At 40.3% G+C, this 22,775-nt stretch overlaps 1 protein-coding gene across 5 annotated transcripts in view; it reads right to left on the bottom strand.

Moving 5' to 3' along the window:
- Positions 1–22,775, bottom strand: part of NEDD4L (NEDD4 like E3 ubiquitin protein ligase) — a 564,086-nt gene that overhangs the window by 115,789 nt on the left and 425,522 nt on the right. For 4 of the 5 annotated variants that reach the window (XM_075489077.1, XM_075489078.1, XM_075489076.1 and 1 more), the window contains exon 3: positions 4,352–4,433. The exons of the other annotated variant lie outside the window; for it this stretch is intronic. In XM_075489077.1, coding sequence (XP_075345192.1) covers positions 4,352–4,433 — 82 coding nt within the window. The remainder of the gene's footprint in view (positions 1–4,351; positions 4,434–22,775) is intronic. 5 annotated transcript variants of the gene reach the window in all.

Genomic DNA, 22,775 nt, shown 5'->3' with positions numbered 1-22,775 from the left:
ATTTGAGGACGCTACTGTCTATCCATAATGCATTAATTTTGAATGCTGCTTAACCACAAATCCAAACTTGAGGAACTATTTGATGTATTAGGCAGCACAATTTTTGGTAAAAGTCTGAGTAACCGGCAGAAATTTCTTCCACCTTTACAAGTCAAATAATTAGTAGGTCAAGTCAGAAAGTACAAACACTGGAATCCTTGCAAAGGAGAAAAACTGTTGTAAAGAAAGGCTCCAGAAATAAATGCATGAATAACTTCATAAAGGATATTAGCAGGGAAACAACAACAAAGAGACTCCTCAGCAAAAAGAGCTACATCCTAAAAAGGGCAAGTATTGTACAGATAAAGAACTGCCAAGAGTCAAGCTGAGTTAGATCTGCCACAGGATATTAGAACAAACACAAAGAAGGTTTTTCAACCATATAAATAAAACAAGAACACGGAAAAAAATGACGCTGCTAAGCAATGAAGCTCAATGGGGAGAATAAGCATATTTAGGTATGGGAAATTATGTTTAGCATTACATATGGGAAAGGCAGAATAGCTAAGAGGGATCGGTGCGAAGACAGAAGTTGTCACAACTGACGTAGAAGTGAAGTCTTCAGAGCACAGCGCAGTCAAATTGAGGAAACTGGATAACCTTCATCCAGACTTTTAGAAGAATTGACACATGAAATCGCAAGGCTAGTAGCCGGAATTTAAAAAAAAGATACTAAGCATCTTACAAGATCGTAGGACGGCAAACAGCAAATACAGCTTTTTCTACTGCAGAAAGAAGAACAGAGAATTTCTAGCAGGCCATTCAAAACACAGCTCCAAAAGAGAACACAAGGCATTAATCAAATTTTACAGCTGGAATAATTACATGCGTGGAGGGAGGTAAATCAAAACAAAAAGCCTCAGAAATTCAACATAGCTAGTTCATACCAGATGAATCCAAAATTTTTCCGCTAGTTTTTTCAGAGTAAGGAAACAATGTACATTTAATCCCTTTGGCTGTAAGCAAGCACTTCATAAGGCTCCAGCTCTACAGCAGGATACGTATCAGACAACTGCACAGGTAATGTAAAAGGAGAATAAAAAGGGGAAACTGCAGTCCCTTCTGCCTTCTTGAAGGCACTTCCTGCAAGACAGCGCACACAGAAAGTTAGCCGTTACACTGAGAAAGGCAAAAATGAGGAGAAAAATAAAAAACTAGTGCAGGGTTAGATGCTGCCATATTAAAGGAAGAGTTACAGAGCTGAAAGAGATAATTGGCAGTGTCTTTCAGAATCACTCCCGAGACTGACTTTGCTCAATATTTTTTTGTTAATGATTTTAACTCAAAATCAAGATATACTAATGATGTTCGCTATTTATGAAATAAACAGAGATTGCAAATTGCACAGGAAGAACACTGCTTTGAAGGCAGAAATCTTGAGATAAAATTTAACAATTCAAACCAGAAATGACTAACTAGAACTTTCCAATAGATGAGTTAATATTACTATTATGGAAATGACAGAGAAAGTCCAGGCTTTAAGTGACAGTTACAAGAAACAGTGAAAAAAGGGAGATGCAATCCCAGGAATAGATCACAGAATCGTAGAATTGTTTAGGTTGGAAAAGACCTTTCAGATCATGAAGTCCAACCGTAAACTTAACACTGCCAAGTCCACCACTGAAGATGATGATCAACATCTCATCCTCAGTCCTCCGTCTACAGCTGGGTGCTTGTGCAACCGTCATCCTTGTCCTCTTCCTTCCTAGGGCAGCACTAAAGCCATCTCTTCCTTGATACAATCAATACAACACTTTTGCTTCTTTACTACATTTTTTTTTTATTTATGGTGGTCTTCTCAGAAGCTTTCTTATTCTCCTTTCACATGGATCCAAAGCTGGTAAGTATTGCTTCAGATCAGCAGTAATGTTACAACCTTATTTCCAATCCAATGCTCTCATTTCAACCTCTCCAAACTTTTCGCACTACAGCCATTACATTTCAAATGTGGAGGAGCCAAATACACCATGTCTTTAGTAATCATGCCTTTATACCAGCAACATCCTTTCAAATAAGGACAATGTTATTCTAATAAGATTCAAAAATTAATCTAAAAAATTAATTAATTAAAAAAAGAAATCAGAAATTGAATAAAACTCTGGATGTGATCACCATTATTTCCTAAGAAGCAAGGGGAAAAAATAAAGTCCTATATCCATACCACACTTCCTATCTCCTTTCCCCCCAGTTCATGGGTTCGCTACAAAGGATTTCTCTTGAAAGCCAAAGGATCGTTGTACCTTCATAACCTGCCTCACATCCTCTCGGCTGTCGTAATTGTCTTGAGTTTTAGTCACAACATTACAGAACAGTTCAGGATTCCAGGGGTCCCTTCCAACATCTAGACCGTCTGGACTCATACCACCTCACACTGAAATTCTTCCATTACATTGAAGCGAAAGGTGAAAGATGAAAATCTCCCTCCCATCCTCAGGCATCTGCAGAAGCCACCATATTATTTTAAGACAATAAACAAGCATTACAAGAACTGGACTTGCCTAGACAGTTATTTTTCAGTAAGCCATTATTTTTCAGGACTCTTGAAGCATACATTTTGCAAGCAAGCCCATGACAGCGAATGTCCTTTACAGACTGTTCGTAGGGTGCAACTGTTCAAATGTCTCTGACTTCCACTGAGCTCTCTCCAGATGAAAGGAGTTGCCCATTTAGTAGCTGGTAAAGTCTGAGCCTGTATTGCTATTGATCCAAAGTTACTACAGTGGTCCAAATTATTTTTTAAATAAGAAAATAAACCTTCACCTACACTCATTTTATTCTTTTCATCTACCCTTTAAAATGTAAGAAAGATTTATCAGTACACAGACACAGGTGTACTGATTTAATAGTTTCTCATGAATGTTGCCATTTCATAATAAGACAACCAAAATCAATCTCACACTTCAGCAAGAACACGTTAGTTGACATCATACCAGAACTATAATAGCCAGGTATTTTATAGTAGCCTGAAAATGACCTATCGAGCCTATGCATTTTCCATTCATATGATTTCAAGGGCAGGACGTGATTCCATGCAATTACGTCCTAGGAAACGGCATGACAAGCAGCACACTCTCTACAAAAACAAGATACGCGTATCATAAGAAAACCTCCCACATACTTGTATGGAATTGGCGATAAATCTTGAACCTATTTAAGGAAACAAAAAATGCCACAGTCCATGTTGTTACTATAGCAACAAACTAAGTACTCCTTTTTGGAAAAGTTAACATTTTTCTCACAAATTTTAATGTCTAAAAACTTTACATAAAACTAAGCTAGATGGGCTATAAAGAATGTATTTAGGAGGAGTCAGTGAATGTAAAAATGCTATTATGAAACAAGTACCAATGGTTAACCAGGAAATCTGGTAAAAATTACTTTTACTTTCCAACGTCAAAGATACCCTGGGTCCTGTGAAAAGTTCTGCTTCAATCTTCTATGCTTCCAGGATTTCACATTGGTTTTCTCATGACACCTAATGTTCTGATTTTAGAACAGCATCATTCTATTTTGTGTTTTCAAGAATCAAAATTTCCTCACTGTTCTGTTTTGCAATAACAATTTCAGTTGAATCACTGTTGATTCGGAATATCTTCATAAAAATGACAACTCATTGGTTTTCCTTTACTTTTCATACAGGTTATGACTTTTTTCCTCTCTGCCATCACTACCACTAAATTAAAAAAAAAATTAAAAAAATAAAAAGAAATATTTCTTAGGGCCCTAATGATGACAAATATCCCTGGTAGAATTTTTGTGTGTGTGGAATGAAATTAAGAAACCAAATAAAATTAAATTTGGGTTCTAATTAAAAATGAAAACATTTTCAGTGCATTTCCAGGCTTTTCTTACAGCATATCTTCTGTCATTTGGCTATTTTAAATTCCCATATTAGGAAAATATTTTGAAAATTGAAATTTTGAAAGGGAACATTAAAGAATGATCATTTTTGCTAAAAGTCAAATAAATGATAATTAAAAGAGTTTCTTCGTTCTTTATTTCAGCTATGTCTTTCATTAAAATATGACTTGAATTAAAGAAACAGTGAATGATGTAATGAGATTCGATAAGCCAAAGTTTAGAGAAAAATATGCAACATATTAGGATTTTTTTCTCTTTTGTTTTTCTGTCAAAAGATCATGCACACTGAAGATGCATACACTCGTTTTCTTACTTTGGTTTGAAAAAAATACATTATTCAGTTGCTATACGTGTGCAACAATTTAAATAAGTGTTGTATTCTCTTACAGAATTGTGTTCCAGTACTCTTAATATTTCCAAAACAATAGAATAAAAAAGAGTATATACATACCTTTTTAATAGTTTTTGTCTGCACAAGAGCAAGTTCTCTGTTCTCATCTGCTACATACAAGGAAAGTTTCACATACGGGTCACTGCAAAAGAAGATGTCATATTTAATGGGAATATAATTTTACAGCCAAATATAATTTCAGTACAAAAACGTCATTTAATTGGATAACAATAGCAGCTCTAAACACTTCTAGTGAAAGTGTTTTCAGTAAAACCTAGTAACTGTAACAAGCTACTGAAAGTGTTTGAATACCTGCAATTAAATACTGACCATAGCATTAAAGATAATTTAACTTGCAGCTTTGTCCCATTTCTATGGACAAGAACCACTTGCTTGCATACAACTTCTGCTCACGAGCATGCATGTGGCAGTTCACTTACAACAAGAGTCAAGAAAAAAGTTGAGCTGTGGGTTTTAGAAGAGACTCATTGTAATTAACTACTTGAGGCTGACAGGAAAGGGAACAGGAATTATCTTGAAGACGTGGTTCCAATTTTATTGAACCATAAAACCGAGCTGCATGGTGTCAGCAGTGATACCAGCACGGCCCTTCTGTCCATCTGATACCCCTGCACAGATCCCGAGCTCTCCTACCCACACCATGGGTCTCTTCCTCACCAGCTGGTCCACTGTGGTGCTCGCTGCAAACAGATGCTCGTATACTCGTCTCAGGCAACCCACACTTGTGGGTCCCCCCCAAATGCTGTCATGGACCCTCTCTTCATCTAACACCCTTGCCCGGACCCAGGGCCTCCTACTCCTTGGCTAGTCCAGCTTGAGGTACGCTAGCGAATGCCACACGTACTCTCCCACGCGCAGCGGGTCCGGAGGAGATACAGACACTCGCTCTGTCCCCAACAGCCGGCACCCAGACTGTGACCAGCAGCCCTGCTCCAGCCACTGGCACTGAGCCCCTCACCTGCATCCTGGATATTCTTAATGAAGAAGATGCTCCTGCCCTCTGCATACCCTTCCATACTGACTACATACCCTTCCATACTGAATAGCACACTGACCCTGCTCCAGTTTTTCAGGCCCCTCTCATTACCAGGTCACTAAAGATCAAACACTATCATAAAGGTTTGCACAAATGCTTCAGCCTCCATTCAGATCCAATTTCCAAGGTCAATGAAGCAGAGTGAACATTGAATTTGCAGCTATGGGGCATTATAACTGTTACCTTGAGCTCTACAGAGTAGTAAGCAGAACCACCACTAGACCTATTTTCCGTTAGAGTTTATCTGCACTTAGAGAAAGTCTTGCCCACCGTGCCAGAACCAGCCAGCATAGACAAATCTGGCCCCAGATCTCCCCCCCCAACCCCTCTTCCTCTTTTCAGAAGGAGAAGGAAGTAGAGATATTCCAGAGGCCGTACAGCACCCTATGTCAGACACCTTTCAGATATAAAACATGCCACTACAAGAGGTCACTGCTTTCACCTCAACTCCAGCTGCTTATCACTGTTGCTGTGCTGCAGGTTTCTACCCTCCAAATCTGTGCTTTAATTCCTTTCAGCAGGGAGACAGTAGCTGTCAGTGAGGGGTGATGTGGAGGAAGGCTCCATGACAGCAGTATGGGACAACAGTCTGCTAGATCCTTCCCAGTACCAGTAGAAGAATACTACATCTGTCGGGAGCTCTAAATGTTAAAGGACCCCACAAGATCTGAGGAAGGGAATCTTGCATGCTACAGGAACCTTAAGCATGCTAGTGTGGTTTCCACAGTACTCGCAAATAATACATTCAAATGTAACCTTTCTTTTACAGAATAAACTAGCATGGCCACAAAAATGACCTGAGAGCTGGAACACCTCTCCTGTGAGGACAGGCTGAGAGAGTTGGGGTTGTTCAGCCTGGAGAAGAGATGGCTCCACGAAGACCTTCTTGCAGCCTTTCAGTATACAAAGAGGGCTTACAAGCCAGCTGGAGAGAGACTTTTTACCAGGGCCTGTAGTGACAGGACAAGGGGCAACAACAGTTTTAAATCAAAAGAGGGTAGGTTTAGGCTGGACATAAGGAAGAAATGTTTTATGATGAGGGTGGTGAGACACGGGCACAGGTTGCCCAGAGCAGTTGTGGATGCCCCATCCCTGGAAGTGTTCAAGGCCAGGCTGGATGGGGCTCTGAGCAACCCGGTCTAGTGAAAGATGTCCCTGCCCATGGCAGGGGGGTTGGACTAGATGATCTTTAAAGGTCCCTTCCAGACCAAACCATTCTACAATTCTATGATTCTATGTTGAAAGGACCCAGCTGGGAGAAGAGCACCCTGCAGAAACAGAATACCTTCATACAGGTATAATGTCAGAAAGCAGAACTGGAGCAGTGCCTCTGCTTGAAGAGAGGAAATGGGTGGAAGAGTAAAACCCGGACACTCAAGCGCTCCGATGCTTCCCTTTCAAGACTGCAGCACAGTCAACTGGATGCCAGTCTGGGGTTTCTTGAAGGAAGGATAAACAACAGACATTCAGATTACCAATCATTTCGTTCAGACATTCAGACACTCTCAAATACATTTCTCAGACGCTTTTTAAATTTAAAAAACAATTTTGTGACAGTGTTGCTACAGAATAAGCAGCAGTTGAGTGGCATTATATTAGATGCTTAATTTACTTGGAAAATAAAATAGCGCAGTAAGGTGAAAATAAAGTAAGAATAAACAAGACATCATGTTGGATTGATTATTGTATCACTAGATGCACACAAATGCATCTACTTAAATGGCAATTAAATTCAGCATTAAGCACCAAGGTTTAAAAGAAAACAAAGCATCATTGTGATTAAAAAGAAATGCTGATACTACTTTGAATTGCTTAATGTACTGTGCTGCCTAATATTTACTGGCAAAATAGCCTATTACAAGAAGCAGTAAAAAACAGATATTCATTGAAGCTTGCAGTTTGCAGTGTGGGGGCAGAATCAAATAGAGCCTGACATAAGCCAATGTGAAGAAAGAAGTTTGTATGGAAGAAGAAGGATTAAAAGGCAAAACTAAGGACCTTATAGGGCTGTGAAATGAAAGTCTTAACCCCAACACTGCAGAGCATTAATAAACTAAGACTGACTGCTAACATTTGAATCCACAGAAGCACTTAGGCGTGTTTGTGGATCTCATGTTAAAGCTTTTCTGCAGGTCTGGCCCTTAGTCTTAATTCAATGCTTAGACACTTAAATCCATGTCTAAGAATGTAGTTTTGCCTTCAGTTTTAGCTGGTCTAAGTCTGTTGCTGACATTAGCCTATCCTCTCCTTCTCCTCTGGCCACATAGTCCTGCATCACAGCTAGTCAATCAGATCGAACAGGAGATGTGACTGAAAAAACCACTATAGCAATAACAGCAGTAATAATTACAAAGTAAGAGTTTTCAGATATAAAAGTTCCCAGAAGATAGGGAGGAAAAGAAACGCACACCTGGGATAAGGGGAGGGGTAGGACCTCACTTTCAAAGGAAGCATGGACTCAGCTTAGCTTAAGCCAATTATAAAACCTCACTCAGTTACTTCTGGAATCGGAGCCTAGAAAGTATTATTTTGATAGCAATTTTACTGCACAGGACATTGACAGTCACATGTAAAACTGAAACAAAAAGATCATATGGGTATAGGTGGACCTACATCTACACATAACGCTACTAGCTATGCATACTTGAAAAATGCGGAGGTTCTTAAAGAAAAGATTCTCTAATGCTAAATAGGTGGGAATAACACCCTCCCAGTTTTGAGTTATCAATCCATACTTGGGCAATGCTGTTTTCATGAACCGTGAGAAATACTAGAATTTCTTAATCCTAAAATATCCTGGATGAATCTTCTATCTACAGAAAAAGAAGAACTGTGAAGGTGGCAACAGATTTTTTTTTAATATATATTTTAAAAAAAAACCCAAGAAATAATGAAGTTTGTTACAAATTTCAGTGATAAAATTTTGCCTTTCCTGAACAGACTACTGACATCTCTGCCCACTCTAAAAGTGGGACAGACTGAGTCAGACTAAACTGTACCAGCGAAGTTCTCGCTCCTGAATGTGAGGCAGGTATTCATCCGAATGATTAGATATCTGAGACTGTTTACTCACATGCATTCATTTACTTAAAATGAACACACAGCTGGACAGATACTATAAACCAACATAAGTCGACACTGCTCTGAGTAGAGCTGTCTCACACCTCCCTCTACCCTGGCCACTTGGTCTGGCCTTTGTGCTGCCCCTTCTTCAACAGCAGAACACCTATGCCTGGCACAGGAGCAGATCAGAGGAAGGATTCGGGTTAAACACAACAGGCAGTGGGGAATGAAGAGGTCACTTTCCAGCCCAGTCAGTACCCTGGCTCGCTTCAGCGTGCAAATGTGCTAGCATTTGCTCTTCTGGGAAAGAGAGGATACACAGCAGAGGCAGGAAGGAGCATCAAGGGAGAGGGCAGAAATTTGTATTTGTTTATTTTTAAGTCATGATGTCATCTTAATGTTTTCTAAAGTCTAGCATCTGACAATCTTTCAACAAATTAAACATTGCAAATGAATAGAAAACAGCACTTGTTAAGGACATCTTTAAGCTACGTGAAATGCACTGCCAGCTTGGTTTTTTGTTTTTGTTTTTAGCTTTTTGAATAGCAATGAGCATTTAAAGAGAAAAAAGAAAACTGTTAAATAGAACATAAGGAAACAAGTAAAGAGGAAAAGGAACAAGACCTGAGATTTACCACTACAGTTTCTTATCCAGAAGCTGTGACTGATGTGATTTGATGACAGCTTATAGAAAAAGTTGTTTAAGACACGTTACCTGCTTTGCATACTGCTAAATTCAGCATTTCATTCACAACTCTGGAAGCTGCAGCTGCCTAAACAAATCTGACAGTTGGCTTTTTCTGTGCTTTGAACTCATGACCTGTCCCAAAGAGCTGTGAAACTTCATGTGAAAGGTCTAGGAACTGAAGGATCAGAAAGCCAAACTCATTTAGCAACAGTGGCAGAGACAGCATCTCATTCAGAGATTGTAGCTTCCATGACATTTCCTAAAAGAATTTAGTTATCTGGAGAATAATCACCACACACACAACTTCTGCTCACGCCATCAGAAAATAGAAGGACATGAGTATCAGATACCACAGAACAGAACACTGAATTTGTAACAGCTTGCTTCTTCACTTGGAATTAGCTGTAAATAAGAAATATTGTTGAAGTCTATTAGGTTGCTTCTCTCACCGCACAGTTTTAACTAACCCATCAAAAGTTTACAGGAAATAATCTAATTTTTCTTCATTAGGATGCAGTATCATGGCAATCACACTGAGTTATGGCAAGAGCTAAAATCAGACATACCCAGACTCATGATTTTGTAAGTATCCTCTGTGTCCACATAAAACACAGACTGAAACTTATTTTCAAGCACCATACACACTAGTTCTTCGTTTAAGACATTACAGATGCCAAATGCTCAAGGAAGCATTTCAGTCAATCCTCTTGGGCTACATCTTTGTTCACAGAAAGCTGTGTTTTCACATTAGTCAGTTCAAAAGAAGGTCTTAGTGACAACAAGACAGTTTGTTATAGCTTACAGGTTTCAGTCAATTCCACTGGGGACAGGGTTCCATCACATCTAATTTCAGTGAAGATAATGTCTGAATTAAATTGAAATATAGCAAAAGAAATCGTTTCTAAATCAGCAGATCTTAAAAAAATTTTTTAAATGGGATGACTCAGGTGTCTTTCTGCTGCAGTATCTAGCCCTCCAGAGTTCAGGAAGACTTGCTAGTTTCAGCACAGTGCTGAAATGAGCAATTTCCAAACATTTGAACAGGGCTGTGACTCAGCTAATACACCCACTGAAAAAGAAAATGCCAAGAAGAAGAAAGCAGATGCTCCAAGGTGACTGCAAAAACCGGCTCTGCCCAGTAGGGCCGATGCCGAATTCACCGGATCCAGAGCTGGCACTTCAGCCAGGTACCCATGTCCTCCAATCTCCATAGCATCGCAGCACCTGTGCTACTCAGGCAACAGGGAAACTCAGACATTGCCGGACTTCCTTCCCCACAGCGCCAGTAACAGAAGTAATCTGCAGAGAGCAAGCCTCTCCATTACTTCTCGTTATTATCCTGGACAAACTTGGTAAATGGCATCAAGGTAATATAAATATTTACTGCAACTTTTCTCTAACCAGGTCTCTTTTCCAAATACTGCTAAAATTACATGTTACATTTCCACAAGGATTTCGCTTCCCTCCCATAAAACACCTGACTGATTCTTACAAGAAGACTGCCAAACAAAACTTCCAAAAACTACAAAATTGTGCTTGAACAACAAAACACCTCTTAGCCAGAATATGTCAATGTTAAAGAGCATACTCTTTCTGACAAGACAGAGCCATTAAAGAACTGCTGCTGCAGAGGCATTAATGGACAATAAATAAGTAATCACTTCTTTTATGCTAGGAACATACTCTGACACTTTGAACTTAAGACTTCATAAGCTCAAAGACCTTTTCATGAGAAGTGTTGTTAAAGAAAAGGCCAAGTTTACAATAATTAAGGTTGGGGTTTGTTTGTTTGGTTTTTACAGTTTCTTTGTGATATTCCTCTTATACCCTGGTGCCATGCCATCTTTAAACTTCTATTGTTGATCATGAGTGAAGGCTCATCCTCTTGAACTCCAGCCTTACCTGCAAAACTTCTTCAGCAATTCAAAACTTGTTTCTGGGCAGAGACGCAGGAGACCAAGGATACTGAAACATCTCCATAATGAAAACACACATGAGACTAGGAGCCTTCTACCAAACTGAGTTCACTGCATGTTCAAAGGCCCGTAACTGCAAACGCCATGCCCCTATTTTAGAAAGGTAACTGCCATTGAAATCCAAGCAAAACGCTCAACTGCTCTAGTCATGAAAACACAGTAATATGGATCCCTCACTAGAACACCTGCTCTCAGATGTTGATTTAGCTAAAAAACGCAAACCTCAAACACAAACCAAAACCAACCAAACACAAACCACCATGTCTAACCAGACCAGTTCTTTCTAGTCTCCCAGAAAGAACAACAGAAGCCCAAGAAATGAAGGCAAAAGATTCAGAATGCCCCCGAAATATATACAGTCAGCCTGCCTGTGCTTCTTGTAGAGAGACTGTACAGTGGAAACAATCTACCCAATCCTAATCTCAGGTGTTTTACCTAAAGGGCATATTAAAGGCAACGAGCAATGCCTCTCCCTATCTGGAAAGTGCCTGTTACCAGGCTATTTGCCAGTCTGTCGTGGTTTAGCCCCAGCCGGCAACTAAGCACCACGCAGCCGCTCGCTCACTCCCCCTCGGTGGGATGGGGGAGAGAATCGGAAGAGCAAAAGTAAGAAAACTTGAGGGTTGAGATAAAAACAGTTTAATAGGGAAAGCAAAAGCCGCGCACACAAGCAAAGCAAAACAAGGAATTCATTCGCTACTTCCCATGGGCAGGCAGGTGTTCAGCCATCTCCAGGAAAGCAGGGCTCCATCACGTGTAATGGTTACTTGGGAAGACAAACGCCATCACTCCAAATGTCCCCCCCTTCCTTCTTCTTCCCCAGCTTTATATACTGAGCATGATGTCATGTGGTATGGAATAGCCCTTTGGTCAGTTTGGATCAACTATCCTGGCTGTCCCCTCCCAGCTTCTTCTGCACCTGGCAGAGCACGGGAAGCTGAAAAGTCCTTGACTAGTACAGCAACAACTAAAACATCTCTGTATTATCAACACTGTCTTCAGCACAAATCCAAAACATAGCCCCATACCAGCCACTATAAAGAAAATGAACTCTATCTCAACTGAAACCAGGACACAGTCAGAACAGATCTGCCAAGCAAAATTCAGAATATGTTACCATACTCTGTCCCTCACGTGGTTTTACCGCAGGACTCTTAACACCTATATACAATTGATCAGGTTTACAGAAGGACTTGTAACTGACTCATAGCAGCTGTAACCTTCCTATCCACCAGACGCTACAAGGAGCATTAGCACGCTGCCCACCAGTGAGAGCACAGCTGAGCCAGGGAAGGACTAGATGCAGGTCCAGTCAATACGAAGGGCCACGAAGGCACAACCATGACGTGTGACAGCACACATCGCATAGAAGGAAGCGGGCACGCGATTCACTAAAGAGATCTTAGTGGGTGGAAAATACTGTTAGTAATCTCAGGGAAGGTGGAAAGGGGAAGAATGGTAGATGCACCTGATACCCTTGAGCACCATAAAAGAATATGCTTATTATTGAAACCTTGTTTACCGAAAACTGAAAATGAATATACAGATTCAACCAAACCAAATTCAAACCAAAACCCAAGAGGTATACACATCTTTTTTCCCCCCAACGAAGAAGTCTGCTTTGCTTTACCATTTCAACTTATCCATTCAATTCTGCATGGAAGATATCGTGGATATACCTGGATGGTGCATCTATTTGAGACATGAACATGCATGAACACTCCTCTCTACTCCCCTCCCTCCCCACATGATGGGATCCTCCAAACCCATGATCACGGAACAAAGTGGCACTCGGGGTACTATTCAACCAAATCCTGGTAATGCTGGGGAGGAAGATGACTATGAGCTAGATTAAGTAATAACCAGTGGATTATGAAAAGACTTCTGAATAAAAGAGAAGTCAACTTGAAAACAAGTGTAATGGAAGCACAGTATTTTTTACTTTGTAAACAGTGCAGACAGAAGAAAGCAGCAGCCAAACCCTGGTTTGACACTGCCAGAAGCTGCCCCACTGGCATCACCACCTCTGGCTGGGCAGGGCATCCTCCCCGTGGGATACCACGGGTGCCAGACAGGAGACTGACCGTCCCGGCTCTGTGCGTGCGTGCGCGCACGCCTTAGCAGATTGTAGGGGATGGCCTGGGTGCATGTAAAGCTACAGAAGCTAGATCTCCAACGAGAGGTGGTTTAGATCCCCAAATTCACATGCTCCAAAGGGCTGAGGGCTGCTTCTAATCCATGCTGCCAGCGACAGGGGCTGCATGGGTGCATGAGAGACTGAGCAAAAGATTAGAATTTTGGGGGATTGCATGTGGACAGGTTACAGGTGATCATTCACACTTTGTAAGTATCTAGTATCACTGCAACCTGCTGTGACCACGCAGACGACCCTGCTTTGAGAACAAGGTTGGACTAGAGAGCTCCTAAGGTCCCTTCCAGACGGAATTTTCCTATGGCCCTATGATTATACTCAAGTAAAAGCATGAGCACTCATCGATCCCAGAGTCAGTTTTTAAAAGCACACATGCAACTTCATACATTGTCCCCACCATCACTACCACCATTGTTTAAAGATCTCTGTACCCAGTGCATTCCAACAGAATTTGAAATTAACAACTTTCTTGTTCCAAATGTAAAGTTTCAAATCACATTGTACACAGCTCATTAATTTAGATTATGTTCTATACAGAATAGTTAAAACACCTAAAAAAAATAAATATTTGTAAGTGTAAGTGTGGTCAAGGAATTGGCTAAGTTTCTTTAAAAATGAATAAATCGGACAAAAACATATCATTGAATAGTCTGAGTAAATCATACTGCAACTTATTCCTTAATCCAGCACATTGACTTTTTTTTTCTTTTTCTTTCCCCACCCTTCTTCCAGTTGTGGTACCACTCCCCAGTTTCCAAAGACTTTTGATTACATTCGGCTCCTCTGCGCTGCATGTTTCAGCAAGCCAACCATGCAACATTGTGATCATTCTTCAACAAATTTCTGAAGTAACATGACAGAGTTTCCAACAGTCATAATTAGGCAATTCTTTACATTGCAGTTACATAAACTCTCAGTGACTAGAACATATCTGACTAATATTAAACTTCTTGTGTTTGGAAGTCTATAAATAAAACACACAGTGAAGCTTTTAAGAAACTTGTTACTTCGAATCAGGCTCAGATTGCAACAACTAAATAAACCATCTAATTTTTAAGTCCCAGTAATTCAGCAGCTCCAGATGAAATACACAGGTTTGTACGTCCACGGAAAGAAAAGCCTTACTTATCTGAAACAACTGCAGAATTAGAGCTCTGTTAGCAGAGCAAGGACATTAAGACAGCCTTATAGGATTCAACATTAACCTTCCCAAAAGGGTTGCAGAAAATGAGAGAAGACTATCAAAAGTAATTCATATTATCATCTGCCTTTTCATCCTGACTCACCCAATTCCATTTTTAAAAATTAACTTCAGGTGAAAAATGCACAGTAATTTAAACATGTAGCAAACAATACTTTTCTACTCTTGTGGGAAAAATACTCAACAATGTACCTTGTTAAGTTTCTAAATAATTCTACATTTGTTGTATAACAAAATCATTACTAGCATGCACTTACTGTGTTCAGTTAAAATGGGAAAGGATGAAAGTATTCATTCCACTACCTTTACCTGTTCCACATGTTTTGATGCGTAAAAGTCTTAAATCTAGTCCCTGCCAATAATTTATAATTTGAAAGTCTCTCCCTGGCATTCAAATATGTTCAACCAGAAAAAGTCAGAACTGACTCAAATTCTTAATGAACGTTAAAGCCAGCCTTCCATTTAAGAAAACAAATGCACACACTAAAAAAACCCCCACAAAACACCCACCACGAGCTTTTGTTGTATAACGAATCCTTAGTACAATAAAACCCCAGATTTTCTAAGATAATCTTTTCTAAGATTATCTATATTTACGAAGCAGGTGCTTCTGCTCCTCATTAAGGAAACAACAACCAGAATTAGCAGAGCATTCACCACACAGCAGTGCACACCATCACACCACATGCACTCAGTGCACACTGGCACTCCAGGACAGACCTTGCGCTCCCGCCACGGTTGGGTACGTTGTGTGAGCACACAGGCGCAGTCACCCAGCTGCTTTGGGAGCCCACATGCACCACAGCCCCCAACTCCGGGCTTAGGCTGTTGAGATCTTCCACAGGGAATTAAGGTAGGGTGACTGAAACACCTAACTCCTCCAAAAGCATGGCTTGCTCCTGCAGCAGTGCTGGCTGAGCTGCTCCCACCTCAGCTCCCAAACAGTTGAAGTTTACTTCTTACCATGTTCAGGTGAACCAGCAGTTTGGTTCACCCAATACACCTGGTTGCAAAACACAGCAGTACAGCTAGTGCACTGCAAGCTGTTCAGCTGTCACCAACACAGGCGAACAACTGCTGCAAGGCAGATAGGACAAAGAGCTGAGGCTAGCAACCCCTTCAACCAAATCAGCACAAACTGCATGCCAACAGCCCTCAGAGAAAGTCTGTCCCACCTCCTTGCTGCAGCCAACACATCAACTGCCAGAGCTTCCAGTGCCCCAACACTACAACCACAGCTTCTGGATCAGCTCCTCTCTCCGTTACAGCTGACACTTAACCCACGGCCACCTTACAGCACCCAATGCCTAACAAAAACAGGGATATGGAAAAAACCCACACTGACCATATCAGTAATAGCCCAGTTACAAGGGTACCGAGACAGGATTTTGTAACTCACACTTCAAGTCTGCGTTACCTCACAGTTCTTGCATGACTGCTGGTAACCCTCTTCTCTCTGTGCCTCTCAGTGTTGGCAGCACTTGGTCAAAGACACGCATGCAACTAGACGGAATTCAACAGGGTGTCAAGCAAAACCAAACCAACTGTTATTACTAGTAAAACGCACAGCCTCTTGTTTCTAATCTCTACAGCTGCCAAGTATACTAGACATCATGCAGTACCAATAGGTTTCCTCAAATACCATGAATACGTACAGCTACACCAGGTCTTAAGAAGTTAAAATAACGTGTACCTAACATTGAGATATAGGTTAATACCTGCAGAACGATGCTGGTCTCTCAACTTCTGATTACTAAGAAATCTCATCCTGTACATGTCTGTCATCTGCTCTGTTAGGTAACACAACAGAAGTTCCCGAGATCAATGCATCTACTGGGAATAACTAAGCAAGCTACAAAGTAAAAGACGACAGACTAGCTGAGGCTTCTTGGAGAGCAGACACAGTAAAAGCACTGAGCAAACTGGTGAAGAAATAAAAGAATGGGAAAAGAATGAAAGACACAGATCCACAATTAAGACTACAAGTACAGTAGCAAAACAAAATATATAAAAGGTATCCCAGAGGACACAAAGTCAGAGTAGTAGTAGAAGCACTGAAAGAACTCTACAATGGCTAATTGCACCCTGAAGTCCCATCTAAAAGCAAGTATTCTAGATGAATGTAGCAAGGTAAAACTGGTACTGACGTGGAAGATTTCTTAGACAACAACATGAAGATCAGTAAAATTGAGGAAAATTTGCAGAAGAATAAAATATAGCATCTGATCTGTTCAGAAGTCACTGGAAAAATTAACAGCAAATTGGAATGAAACACACACGAAGACAAGGGGAAATACCAGATTCCTGTCTAACGGCAGTATTTATAGAAGTGTTAAAGAAAGGAAATCCTGATGGTCCAGATCACAGAAGACACAGTAATAAATGAGACACCTGCGGAGAATACTCAGAAAAAACCAACAAACCAGCTAGGTTAGAGGGAACTTTTGAGCACAGAAAGCAGACTCAGATCAGTTTGAAGTTGTGCTTGCCAGATATTTTTACCCTGAAACTGATGGATTAAAAGGAGGGGAGGCAGGGGATTGAAATGAAGTATTGTTTTCTTGACTTTTATAAGGCAGACAGATTAATTCTTGAAGAAAGCATTATAAAACCCCCCATACGGCACTCCTGGTAACCACGATTACAAGTGATGTATGAATACTTCCATTGTGCTCTAAAAATAAGTTGAAAATAAAGCAACTCAATCCACAGTTCCTTGTGAGTGTCAGTCTCCGACTTGAATCACTGCTGATTTGCATCAGGTTTTAAAACTGAATGCTAGATATGATGCTGGATGAGCAGAATTAAGCCCTTTAGTTCATGTAGATGACATCCTATATCTGACGTATGTTTGAACTAACAGTTTTGCCATTTGCTTGGAAAACTCACTGTGGAGGTAGCTTTGAGAAAAAGGACTGGTTTTGTCTTGGGAAGAGGGTAAAAGGTTAAATGAAGACATGTAGCAAAATAATAAAGTAGAAAATACAAGTAGGAAACTTAATATGTATGAATTCTTACACCAGTACCAGTGTTAAAATTCAATCTTAATGAAACCTGCAACATGACAAATTGACAAAATCATGGACTTCTAGAAAGCTGTTAATGTAGTTAATATCCAAGTGAAAATTTACACAGGTGTTCCAGTAGAATTACTGTAACACCAGAAAGTGGCTATAGAAAATGAAATGTAAGTCTGGAGCCTGGGGACAGTGCAGACAGCAGCTCTTTATAGCCAGCCCTGTACCCAATTTTATACTGGCCAGCTTTCAAAGAGAAGGATTACACCACCAGGAACACCAACAGCAAGAGGTGACAGATTGACAGAGAAAGCCACACAATGCAAGCAAGGTCACTGTGACCAAGGGCCTGTCCACCGAAGAGATGACCCAACTGTAGCAGTGGGACATAATAAACCTACATTTAGGGGAACAAAGAGTAATTTTATAATACCCTCTTCATCTGTGGAGGTATTTCTTGATGAAAGAGAAGCTATTTTTGTATGAAGATTTAGTGGGGAGGGAGATGAGGTATTTAAAAGTTTCTTTTACCCGCTATAGGGCTCCTTCTTTCCAGACAGTTCTGCAGAAATTACACCAAAAAAATCCAACCTCAGGTGCATTTGTAACAAAATGCAACAACATAATAAAATGGAGGGAAAAAACCCCTCCAGGTGCAGTGAAGGAGATAGGCACGGCTATACTCACAGTCTGAAAGGTTACAGTTTTCAATGCTTTAAATTTCTTATACTTGACAAGGTCATCAGCCACTATTATCAGAAGTCAGGGGATATACTCAGTATGTATCATTAGGCATTCAAAGGACTAAGCAGGGTTTTAAAGTCAGGTTTTTGTAAAGAGAAATGAGCCCAGTCATTATCATACTAGTGACTGGAGATGAATGGGAGTTCATGTCTTGAACACCTATCTATGATATTCCTCTTTATTGTTTTTAATCATTTTGGGATTTTGTAATCTCATCTATCCTGACATGATCTGCCTAAACCTAAAGAGAATGTCAATGCCTGCTCAGATTCGCAGAACTTTGAAGCTGATAACTGTTCTTTGGAGAATAAACTGGAATCCTAAGAAAATGATGTTAATAAGAAAAGTTATGTTCACCATAATCACAAATTAGTGCAGAGAGAGTCTGGCAGAGCAACAGCCATTAAAAAAATCTGAGGTCTTAAGAAATCCTTTTCCTGACCTCCTGAAATCCCTCAGACATTCAGAATTACCCATTTGCCATGGTTTTGCCAACTCTCAGTATTTGGTATTTTCTTAAAGTTCAAGCAATTGTAGATATACAATTATCATCTTTCATTTGAACCTCAGCTTGAAAAGGCAAGCTTCCAGTTCTTCTTGTGGAGGACAACAGAAAGCACTGATGACTTCAAAACTCTGAAAATTTGAAAAAAAACCAAAACAAACCAAATCCCACCAAACAGATCCACATCCTTTAAAAAACTATGTTATTTCAGAGTACTGTGAAACTGGGGGCCATGAATAGTTTCCTATTTGTTCACCTGAGTCTGCAATTGCATTTGCTATATATTCTTGAAACAGCGTTGAAAGCAAGTCTCAAAACATCTTTTGCCAGTGACCCAACGTATTATTTATTTATTTTAAGCCACAAAAGAAGGGGGTGGAGAGCACAGGCATATGTGAAAGAACAATGAAACTACTAAAGCCCTACACTTCTCTATTTTTATTTTAAAAGCTGAAACCGCCTCCCCAAGTATAAAATTTAGCATCACTTGTTACGCAAGCGCGTGCATGCCAAGCTTGTCACATGAAGGCAAACTTCAGATTTCAAAATAGCCGTATTGTTTCAAAGGAAACTAGCCTTGCACAAGATGATAATTTTGCTTCTGTAAGAAATGCAGGCACATTCCCTTTGTGTTATCCCTTTCCCACCTCTGTTCCACATACATAAAGTACCTCATCAACAGCTCGTGTAACTCTGCCTAGAGAAACACTAACACCCTCAAACATGAAGGCAGAGAAGGCTTTTTCTTGAAGTGACATCCAAATCCCATTCTCTCCATGGTCTTGAGGGGACCTCTGTCTGGCTATTAGTCAATTTTCATCCAACACCTTTTCCCACTCACTCACCCCATCAAACCCACCTGCACTCTCTTTAGCGTCCAATGATGGGGGGATATAACAAAATCCTTCTTGAGCCCCTTAAGGCACATGCCTCCCTCCATTCCTGAGTAATATTAAGTTGAATGTTTTAATGTTCCCCAAAATGACTAACTTCAGATTTATGTCACGTACATTTGTAGACCTCAGGTCATCTTCTTTGCATGGAACTGGGAACGCTGAGGACTTTGGGTTTCTCTAGTTTGGAGAAAAGGAGGCTGAGGGGCGACCTCATTGCTCCCTGCAGCTTCCTGAGGAGGGGATGTGGAGAGGGAGGTGCTGAGCTCTTCTCCCTGGGATCCAGGGACAGGACACGTGGGAATGGTTCAAAGCTGTGCCAGGGGAGGTTCAGACTGGACATCAGGAGGCATTTCTTTACAGAAAGGGTGGTCAAACACTGGAACAGGCTTCCTGGAGAGGTGGTCCATGCCCTGTGCCTGTCAGTGTTTAAGAGGTATTTGGACAATGCCCTTAATAATATGCTTTAATTTGTGGTCACCCTGAAGCGGTCAGGCAGTTGGACTAGATGATTGTTGTAGGTCCCTTCCAGCTGAAATATTCTATTCTATTCCATAGCTGTGACTCCTTCATGTCCAGTTCTAACAATCTATATGCAGAAGACCGATCTGTTTCTGCTGTTTAGTTTCAAACTCTGAGACTTGTCAAAAGACTCATTCACATCACTTTGCAGAAAGAAGGAAGCAAGCATCATCCCACCTGCCTGCAGCCCTAAGCCAGCCTCTCTCAGCTGCTGCAGAGAGCAGTTACTCCAACCCCAGCTTTCACAAGTCACGCTTAACCATAAGTGAGGCAGACACCAGGACAGACGGAATTCTAGTATTTTAACTCAACGTTCATGAAATTTGAAGGAAGAAGAATAAGCAGAATGCGTTTGAAATTTGCGTTTACACTATTGCACTGAAATCTGAGGAAGCTCTGCATAGTTTGCCAGTGCTTATCCCCTCCTTAACCGGAACAGAAGCACAACAGCCTGCCACTTTCCAGGCATGACAGATTAAATACAAGAGAAATAAAATGTACAGGTACAGGGAAAGGGACACCAGCACAATTAAACCTGCCAGAACTCATTTGGCAGATTTACTTTTTTTTAATAACATATTTATGTTACCTCAGTCTTAAAGCGGGTAATATTTATTCTCACCAGGATATTGTAAAGATTAGAAAATGCCAGCCCTAGCACAATTCATTATGGTGCACAAAAAATCCTCCCAGTTACTCAAGACAAAGCAAACTCCAGGCTTCATTTCATGCTGAGATTTGTGCCTTACAAGCAGCATCTCCCAAACTGTAAGACGTGCCTGCTGGGGAGGCAAAGAGCCAAGCTAGGACGTGGCTGAAGGCTGCTGCATGTTTCTCCAGACCTGCTCTTTTAAACTGGCACGGGGGTATTATCTTAAACAGCTTTCTCGATAAAGTGTTCAATATTTCAAAACCTTTACCATATAAAACTTCTCAGTGCAAACAACCATGCACATCGTATGGTACAAGCACCTAGAGATACACCTGTAATACAGTTCCAGAAGTAGATGTCTAAAGGTATCTGAATTAGCTCTACCCACAGCAGCTTAGCACTTTGTAGGAACTAATTTACTCCAACAGGACACTCAGGTAAATTTGCAGACTCTGGTCTATACGTATTATTATAGATGCACTTTTACAGCCTATATGCCTTCAAAAACATAATTTACAAATTCAGATCAGTAAAATACACCATCTTCAAAAATATTCGTCTTGACAAGTCTCCATAAAATTATGGGAGCCCCATGAACAGCAATTAACACCAGGGCTGAAACAGATTATACTTGGCAAGAGGAAGTTCCTCAAACTTGAAAATGTTTTACAGAATCATTTAAACATACTTAGAGACAACTCTGTGTGTGCATGCACTTAGGAGAGCTTAAAAAGTGATCAATAATTTTAAAAAAATCCCGGTTTTGCTTGCTGTTTTTTAGATTCAAAGAGATGATGGAAAGAAAGCCCAAAATATGCATCATGAAATAAGGTTAGAATACTAATGAGATACTTCTAACAAAGTTTTATGAAAAGTAGTAAAAACAATGTTATAAGGCAGAATCTCTCTTAGAGTCAATAACCATTTTTCGTGGTGAATTTCCTCATTCCTGCCACTGTAAAAAGGGAGAAGTAAAATGAAAATATACAGAAATTAACTACAAGGAATGCTTCAGAGCATATCGTCTGCATTTGCTCACTGGTTTTTATTTTAGCATGAGCCTTCTGGGGTTCATCTTCCTGTCTGTACCATACAAAATCCATTATGAGTTTTTCTAAAAGACAAATAAGATTTTGCTCTCACTTTCATACAAGTTTCACGTACTGTGACTAAAGCAAAGCACGAGTGACTAACCGCACTAGAATAAAGGAACATCTGCTTTCAAGAACAGAAAACCTTACCTTATCCTTCACTGAAAAGCCCAACTTGCAATCCATTGTGCCTAAGCATCCTAAAATCTCACCTTTCCATACTAAATCCCAGAGCCATTTTACAGGCCTCACATTTTTGTCCTAGTTTATTTTCCAAAGAAAGGCTCGTACCTCATCTGGCACTACAAGAAATTTAGCAAGGCTTTATTCAAAGAGCTGCTAGAGATAATGACTCACATCATAGACAGCTGCAAAGAAGTGCCTGTGGGTGAAAAAGGGAGTTAAAAATTATGTATCAAACTCCACCTACAGTGCCTCCACCTTCCTAGGTTGTTCCTTTAAAATGCTGCGTTCTAATAAAGAGCAACAAGACAAGATTCCTTTTGCATTTTTCCTGTACTGAAAAACTCCCAGAGCATAAAGAAAAAGCTCGGTTTTCTAAACGTGTGTCAAAAAAAAAAGTATCTTTTGATCTTATAAAAAAGATGGAAGTGTAAGCACATGTATTTTTTCATTTTCCTTGAGGCCATTTTTTGTGATTGTAGGGCAAAAGGTAAATGAATGCTCTAACAGAGAATCTGCATGCATCAGTCCCTAGGTCTGAATTCTTCCTATGCTGTTTCACATTCCCAAAATATCTTAACAAGTTCTAAAATCCAGCAGGGGAAAAAAAAAAAAAGAAGAAAATTCAACGACACCTGAAAAGCTCAACACAGGAACTCCAGGCAGCATCCCTACCAACGAATACCCCACACACTGGTTGCGTTCAGAAACAGGTTTATCCAGCTTGACACACACAGAAA

Source organism: Mycteria americana (genome assembly GCF_035582795.1).
Source record: "Mycteria americana isolate JAX WOST 10 ecotype Jacksonville Zoo and Gardens chromosome Z unlocalized genomic scaffold, USCA_MyAme_1.0 Scaffold_30, whole genome shotgun sequence".
Taxonomy (NCBI): domain Eukaryota; kingdom Metazoa; phylum Chordata; class Aves; order Ciconiiformes; family Ciconiidae; genus Mycteria; species Mycteria americana.
Note: the sequence above shows the minus strand (reverse complement) of the source record. Positions and strands in the feature narration are given on the sequence as shown.